At 44.3% G+C, this 8,352-nt stretch overlaps 2 protein-coding genes across 2 annotated transcripts; both read right to left on the bottom strand.

Moving 5' to 3' along the window:
• Positions 1–620: 620 nt before the first annotated feature.
• Positions 621–4,444, bottom strand: serpina10a (serpin peptidase inhibitor, clade A (alpha-1 antiproteinase, antitrypsin), member 10a). The gene is made up of 6 exons (XM_023395325.2): positions 4,316–4,444; positions 3,474–3,770; positions 3,096–3,383; positions 2,217–2,490; positions 1,845–1,992; positions 621–1,687 (listed from the first exon to the last, which is right to left on the bottom strand). The coding sequence occupies exons 2-6, from the start codon at positions 3,754–3,756 to the stop codon at positions 1,499–1,501; spliced, it is 1,182 nt and encodes a 393-aa protein (XP_023251093.1). The 5' UTR covers positions 3,757–3,770; positions 4,316–4,444; the 3' UTR covers positions 621–1,498.
• A 1,132-nt stretch (positions 4,445–5,576) lies between these two features.
• Positions 5,577–8,228, bottom strand: xrcc3 (X-ray repair complementing 3). Its single transcript, XM_023395312.2, has 7 exons — positions 8,053–8,228; positions 7,393–7,530; positions 7,101–7,313; positions 6,673–6,827; positions 6,380–6,592; positions 6,145–6,182; positions 5,577–5,915 (listed from the first exon to the last, which is right to left on the bottom strand). Exons 1-7 carry the CDS (start codon positions 8,105–8,107, stop codon positions 5,696–5,698), a joined length of 1,032 nt encoding a protein of 343 aa, XP_023251080.1. The 5' UTR covers positions 8,108–8,228; the 3' UTR covers positions 5,577–5,695.
• Positions 8,229–8,352: the final 124 nt, after the last annotated feature.

Raw genomic sequence — 8,352 nt, 5'->3', positions numbered from 1 at the left:
TGTGTCTGTGTTCTTATTGGTCGGTGGTTTCAACTGCTAATGTGTGACTGGTTGGATGATTGCTGACATTACAGGGAAGGTGTTACATTCTGTTAGACCAGGTCTAATAACGTCTGATCATCTAGTCATCATCACAGAGTCTCCACGGTAACCTGCCCCTGCTCACCACCAGAGATCCAACAGTCTCTTCAGTGTCCTTGAGTCTGTCCAACTGTCAGGCTGAAACATCTCTACAGATGTGATGATCCTGTTAACTGATTCTCTAATACATTCATTGAAGAGTTTTTAATAAGACTGAACCAATCAGCTCTCAAATCAGTCACAGCCAGGTTTTTTCCAGCATGCACTGAGCTGAGTACCTAACCCTGCAGCTGTGCTGATGCCATGAGGTTAAGGCTACTGATGTCAGCATGACATCACAGCAGGTCATGATTGCATCCGACAGAAATATACTAGAATGCAGTCATTGAACGATCGATTGGTTCTGGAGTCCGTCATTCCTGCAGATGATTCAGATCAGCTTAACAGGAACTGGTGCAGTGCTCTGATGTCACAGTGAGGTTTGATGACATCATTAGTGATGTTGGTGAACACATGAGCCACAAAACGCTACAGGAGAATGTTTTTAAATATTTAATGTTGTACAGGTGGTTAATAACAGTCATCAACTATGAATAGAACATGTGGTATGGTATGATAGTTGCTGTCATGCTAAAATGCTAACATGCTGATTAGCTGTAAACACAGTCCAGCTGAGGCGGATGGGATGTCACCACACCGGTCAGTCATCCAGGACTCATCAACACTGTTTACTACCAGGTTACTACAGGGAGGACTAGTCTCAGGTTGTAGTTACTCCAACATGGTGACTTTAAGTTCAGGGCTGTGGCGCAGATGTCACACAGATTAATACTCTGTTTGACTCCTCCTCCCTGTACAGGGCAGTGTGCTGCGTTCAGTCACTGGATGACTCTGCATCAAACATAAATCACAGATCCTCAGTGAGAGGGTGAAGGGAACATTACAATCAACGTTGAAAACGAAGCAGCGTCAGCGTGTGATCTCATCACTGGTCACATGACAACAACCAGATATTGATTTTTTATCTTTAAGTTTATTCTTGACATTGAACTACATACTAACATCAGCTGATGTTTAGCAGGTATGTTTACTATGCTAATTAGCAGTAAACACAGCGTCCAGCTGAGGCTGATGGGAATGTCATTACATGTTGTTTGGTCATGAACCAGGTAAGTGAAAAAATCAAATCAAAGTCAGGGCCGTTCAGATTGATCTTGCGACCCCTCGGGGAGTCCGGACCCTCAGGCTGGAAAACACGGTAAACACTACAGACCGAGACAAGAGTCTACTGACAGTAGAATAACATTAGAACATTGTACACCTGCTACATCCTCTTTTTAAACTGTTAACGTAAAGTTTGATAGGTGTTTACTCAGGTGGACGTGGCTAAGCAACCTCTCAGGTAACCTAGCTGTTATTATTTCTTGGTGGGGTCAACCACTCGGCCGATGAACAGCAGGTTGCCAGTGGTCGGCTGGTAGATGATGAAGATGAAGGGTCTGTTGATGGTCAGTCGAGGAGGAAGAGCAGAGAACACACTGACTCCGCCCCCTTCAGGGATGTTATCACTGCGCTCGTCAACTGAGACGATGGATTTGTGGAAAACCTGGAAACAGTTAAACAAACAGGTAAATAACATAAATAAATAAAGTTTAGGGACAAAGCTTTTCACAATAAAATACATAAAAATCTGATCAAACTAGATCCTAGTTCAGACTCATCCTCAAACATTAAAGCAGACACAGACTGCAGACAAAACTCACCTCTGTGAGTCTGGGTCCTTTAGCCCCACCCATGTTGGTGGTGTCAGCGTCGTCCTGAAACACCTGAGTGATGTCAAGAGTCTGCAGGACGTCCTTCAGAGAATAGGAACGCTCCAACATGAAGCGAGGGAGCTGCACCTCCAACTTCCTGTTAATAAAATAAAACAAGTTTTATCTCTGAGGGTGAGGACGAAAGAAACTATTCAGATGTAGTAGGTCCCAGAAGACTTTATTTCTATTGTATAACAATAATAATATGTAATAAATAGGACATCCATCTATTCATGTTAATATCAAACAGTTTGCATACGACTCTGTCATTTATGTTGATGTGGGGGTAAAGAAAGACTAAAGGACGGGGGGGTGTCTCACGTCTTCTTCAGCTGTTTGATCCAGGCCTGAATCTTCTCGGCTGTTATTTCGTCTTCGACTGTGTTGATGTCCACGTCTTCATCAGGCAGCACCACTAACATCGCTGCTCCGTCCGTCATCGGCAGCTTCAACACGCCGACCTTCACCAAGCGGTCGTATGCGAGGAAGTACTTATCGGCCCTAAACATCATGGTAACCATGACGACGTGATACTTGTCCACGTAGAAACGCTCGTCCTGAGAGAGGGATGCGTTAAAGTACGGAGTGAACTGAGCTGAAAGACAAAAAGAACTTTATTTATGAAGACAGACAGATATTATTTATATCAAATAACAGAGATGAGTTAGAAGACTGAACCATCGACCACAAGCTCTCTAACAGGGACAGAGGCGGAACTGGTGCAGAAGGTTGAGGGGGGCTCATTAGATAAAAGACAAGTGACAAAACAAACACCATCATACAGATCCTCCAGATCCAGGTCTCTGGACTTACTGGAGGATCACCACATTCCCTCATGTGATGATGATGATGATGATGCAGAGCGCTGTCTAACCAACATCTCCCATGGTTCAACTGGATTGAGATCTGATTTGATTCTGATCTGATTCGTTGATTTGTTCATGGTAAGTAACATCAGTGCTAATGCTACTGTTAGCCATAGCTAACAGTGTTAGCATGTTGGCAGTAAATGTTAGCTAGCTAACGTTACTGTAGTCTCACACAGTCAGACCCATGTCATTTCATCCATGCTCTAAACGTCAGCAGAAACTGGATCATTTGAAGGAATGTGATGCAGTTTTCTATATAAACAAATGATTATACACAACCTGCCCCATCACCGGTAACTCCGCCCCCTGACAGGAAGCAGGTGATACATACTCTGGTATGAAGCAGCAGTGGCAAGCAGCAGCTGGGTCTGGGGGTCCAGGTTGGTCACCAGCTCCCGGACCTGATCACTGGTCTGCTGCTGGACCCAGCGGTTGATGTTGTCAACGGCTTCCTGTGGTGCTGTGTAGACCAGATTCTCAGCATGTCCCCCAAATTTTGTCTGAACCAGGTCCAGGTAGGAGGGGGACAACTGGAAGCCCTGGGCGGGGAGGATGGCCACGCCCTGCTGCAGGTTCCCGCCCCTCTGCAGGACGATGGTCCTTAGAGTCTGAAACAAATCTGAGAACAGCAGAGAAAGATTCAAACCTCAAAGTCTAAAACTAAAACAGTGTCTGAAGTCCACCTCTGAACCCTGATCTCAGATGCTACCTGGTAGAGTTTGTGGGTCCAGTCCAGTCAGGGTAAGTCCTTGAAGCAGCTGGTCCTGGGTCGGCCCGTTGCTGGCAGTCAGCAGCGCCATCAGTCCGGCGGACAGCGTGAACGGAGACAGGAAGACGTTCTCGTCAGTCCGACTAGCGACCACTCGATACAACCGGGTGGCGAAGTCTGAGTTCCTATTGGTCAAATCCTCCACAGAGGGGTTGACGGTCTGAGAGGAGGCTGGACTCAGGAAGAGGAGGAGGACCAATGGGAGGGGGGCGGAGAGATTCATGGTCACAGTGCCCTCTGGTGGAGGAGAGGGGAAAAAAAACTGATCTGTCACATTTACAAGAAACTGGGGGAGTAGACCGCAACCAGAAACATCTCCAGTCCCAGAACCAGGTTCATGACTGAGCTGGATCCATCAGAGCTAAAGCAGCTGTTACTGATCAATAATATCAGCCATCAGCTCAGAGCACGGGCAAGGCCCTCTGTTATCTAATGACGTCACTCAGGTCTGCTTTATTTATTTTCTATGATTAGTTTTAGTTTTTAACTATTGTGTCTGAATGTGTGCGTGCGTGGGCTTTTAATTTGAAATGATTTTTTTTCCTGTTTGGACAGCATTCCTGATCAGTCCTGATCAATAGGAAATATTATCTATTGATCAGTTCGCTGCTGCCGTCAGCAGTGACTCCATCACTTCGATCTGATCGCTCAGTATCGGTGATATACTGATGGTATAATCTACTGATAAACAGCAGCTGAGCTGCAGCCCGTCAGCCCGCTGCTGTAAACAACAAACAACCGGAAACAAACAAACACACGTCATCACATGTTATCACACTGACCTTCACTTTCCTCTGTCGATCTTCAATATTTGACTTTTGATCAGACGTCTTTCTGCTCTGAAGCTTCACGAGCTGCGCATCAACATCAAGCTCACGCCCTGGTCAGCGCAGCAAACATCACTTCCTATTGACTCTTTTCAAAATAAAAGTCCATTTGCGCAGCTGCAGTACAACGTTCGAGATTTAAAAAAAAAAAAAGTATCTGTAACATGATTAAACTTCAATAAAGATGAATGAAAACACATAAGGTCACATCACAGTTCAACACAAACTTTAAGTTAATCAATTAGTTCATTAATGAATTTGTTTCCTGACAGACACTGACTAATCACTCTTTCTGCCTAATGGTCTTCATCAGGGAGTGAGGGATGGACTTCATTTTATGAAACGTAGACAAAATGATTAATAAATTAATGTATTGTTACAGACTTGAATCATAACAGGTAAAAAAAGAATCAGTTGCACGAAGGTTTAATAATGCAATAGCATCATGTAAATAAACAGCAAATATAACTAAATGAGTTTTATTCTCACATGTAACGTGACAAACACTTTTCTAACAGGACCAGAGAAATTAATTGTAACAGAGAATCATAAAGATAAAGATGAGCTAAACTTAACAGCATTCTCTGATAAACCTAAACTGATTAAAGATTATTGTTAAACTGTGGAGTTATTATAAATGATAAAAACACAAAAACCTTTTATTTTGTCTTCGTTTTATTACAACTGTACAAACACTTTAACGCTTTTCTTTTGAAGGAAACAAAGCAACGTCCAATTTCTCTAGTACTCTACTGTCTTTACTGCAAACTGCGCAGGCGCACTGACAGCGACCTGACGTCATGATATTATGTGAATATATTATGATATATAATATCAGTAAAAGCAACAGGAGAGAGTAGATCATGGTAGAATAGAGTAGATAGATACTTTATCTATCTCCTAGGGGAAATTCATGTGTCCAGTAGCTCATTAGTAATAATAATAATAGTTGATAATAAATAATAATAATAATAAATTAGTCTAGTCTGGCTTAGGTGTCCTACAGCCTGATGGATCTCCTGAACCTCTGTCCTGCAGTGAGACGTTGGCTGTAGCTGCTTCTCTGTCCTGTCACAATGGTTTGGAGAGGTATGTGATGGTGGTGATGATGATGATGATGGTGATGATGATGATGGTTTGTGAAGAAACGCGAAAAAGAATGATGCAGAAGTTCCATTGGAGAAACGGCCATTTTAAGTTACTGTCCACACACGTGTAGATTCAAACGCAAACTGCGACCTTATGTGATTCATTATAATCTTTATATCACACAGTTTTCATACACATCTTTATTTATATATTTGAATGGATGGCTCTTTCAATTAAAACAGTTTATCAGTCAGAGCTGGAGACGCCTCGGACCCCCTCACTCCAGACTGCGGCGTCTTGTCCATCTCGGGCCAGGTGAGGCGCAAACACCACCTCTAGCCTGCGGAGGGCGCTGCACTGGTCACCACGGGCAATGGTCCCCTGGAGACGCCTGATCATCAGCCGGACCATCACCTGATTGGCCCAGGCCAACCCCAGAGCAGGTGACACATTGGAGGACAGAGGTCTGAGACAGAGAATAAATTTGATCACGTCACAGATTTATAATCAATGAAAGTGATCCACTTCTCTTTGTTTCTAATTTGTTTCAAATCAGTGTGGATCAGATCAATAATAAATATATCAATAGCATCAGATCACCATGAATGATTTAACAAAATAAAGATGAAGAAGAAGGAAGGAAGGAAGAAAGGACTGAAGGAAGGAAGCAGAGTGACAGATTAGTCAGTTTTTACCCCAAACTGTGATCAGCTCTGTTGAAGACATCTGTGACCTGAAACACACACACATTATTGATTATTGATCTCTGATAACCATCAGATTAAAGATGGTGTTTGGTTGTGGCTGCCGCTCTGACGGACGCTGTCAGGTTTAGTTATGGAAATGTGCCAAGATTAAGACACTGACTTCAACCTGCTGCTAACCAGCTAGTAGAGGCTTAGGGTGAGGGAGGATAGTTGAGTGTGTTACCTGGTTGATACAGAGGACAGGTGTGCTGAACTCCTGGCTCAGGTGGTGTAGTGTGGAGGAGAAGGTGAGCAGCTGTTTGTTCCTCTCCAGCCAATCATCAGCCTGGAACTCAGACCTGAACAGAGCCGCCACTGAGTCCACGACCAAGAGCCGGACCAGACCCCGAGCCAGCAGGAGGGGAACACGCTGGGACAGACACACCTGGAGAGAGTCCTGAGGAGACACAGACAGGTGATAGGTGACAGGTATGAAATGGTCTCAGCCTCGGCCTCTGATCAGTAGGAGAGACTCACCAGATCAGCAGCATGCTCAATGTAGACCCGATCACTGAACTGGGTTCTGCTGATCAGGGATGGTGGGATGTCAGAGCGCAGACAGGACTGTCCTCTGATCAGCTGCTGAAGTCGTCTGATGGGAAACGAGTCCTCGGTGCAGATATAAACTGCTCCTGTACAAACACAGAGTTCATCATAGCTCGTTCACTGATCCTGAGTCTCATGTTAAAGTTACACTTCATCAAAATCAAGTACAGGATTTACAAGGGTTCAGGATCAGGAGCAGCCAGTCCAGATGTAGTCCAGATACAAACAGGTAGTTAAGATGGTGGTCAAGTTCACTACAGTCCTCATCTGAGAGAGACAACTCCAACCAAACTCCATACTGAGCCCGTCAGCCAGCATGAAGCTTTACTGTGTGGGGAGCTGATGGTGTGTTTACTGACCTGAGTCCAGCCCTCTGTATCGTGTGGGGTACTGTACAGATAGACAGAGCTGCAGAGCCAGCTGAGTCTTTCCCGCTCCGCTCTCGCCAGAGAGCTCAGTGACCCCCCCCACAGGAAGACCCCCCCTCAGCAGCTCATCCAGTAAAGGACAGCCCACACTGAGTCTGAGGCCGGACTCCAACCTGAGACACTCCCCACGATGGAGGACGAGGGCTGAAAACAAACACACAGGTTAACTCACTCTGACATCACGCTGTCACGTCCAATCAGAATGCACATCTCCTGCCCTGACCTGGGACTGGAGGGTGTGATCTGTAGGAGGAGGCGGTAGCGGTGAGCAGCTGCTGGATGTCACAGCGGGACAGGCCGGTGAGTCTCTGCAGGTCCAGACCAGAAACACATAAAACCTCCCTGACAGACTTCATCTTGGCTAGAGAGAGATGGAAACATGTGGTTACCATGGTAATAATAATCAGATCAAATGTCTAGTAGAATATGTTGAATGTAGTTTACCAAAATGTTGAATATATGTTTTGGAGTTTTCATTAGATTGTGGAAGTACACTGATGTTACAACATAGATGATCTTATTTATTTTGATCTAATTTATTTTTTATTAATTTTTGTTCATTTAATTGTATACATTTATATATTATACATTATTTTATTATTGATCTATTTTTTCTGATTAATTGTTTTTTTTTTATCGTTGAACAATATTTAAAGTTCAATAAGTGCGTGGTGTTACCAAAGTCAATGAGTAATCGTGTTAAATAATTGTGATCTCAATACTGATCAAAATAATCGGAGCATCAGGAGTCAGAATCCTCTAAAGATCATGAGACAGCAACACCTCTGACATGATCTCAGTGTGACCTGCTGTTAAATCATGTTTATGGACAAGAAGCGACGTAACAAAAAGTTTATATGTGAATGAAGCCTGGTTCTCTGACCTCTCCTCAACGCTGCCCTGATCCTTGGGTTGAGCTCCAGTTGTTCCCAGTTCATCTCCCCGCTGCTCCAGAGAACCCGCCTTTTACCTCCGCATTAAACAATGTGTTTGTGCTTCGTCGTTTTGTTTTGTTTTTCTGTCCGCGCGGCTTCACAACACTGACGAAAACCCGCCCAAACGCCACGTCATCACTCGTCGCCGGGGGGAACCATTTGCCTGGTTCAGTGGAGGTGAATCGTCCCGGTTTAAGACTAAAATCAAAATCCATCTGTTACGTCACACAGAGAAATGTTAGTCTGGC

The sequence above is a fragment of the Seriola lalandi genome, unplaced genomic scaffold (assembly GCF_002814215.2).
Source record: "Seriola lalandi dorsalis isolate HSWRI2012SDOR001 ecotype SW California unplaced genomic scaffold, Sedor1 jcf7180002054960, whole genome shotgun sequence".
In the NCBI taxonomy this organism is placed as follows: Eukaryota; Metazoa; Chordata; class Actinopteri; order Carangiformes; family Carangidae; genus Seriola; species Seriola lalandi.
The sequence above is the reverse complement of the archived record's forward strand: the minus strand, read 5'-3'. Positions and strand labels throughout refer to the sequence as shown.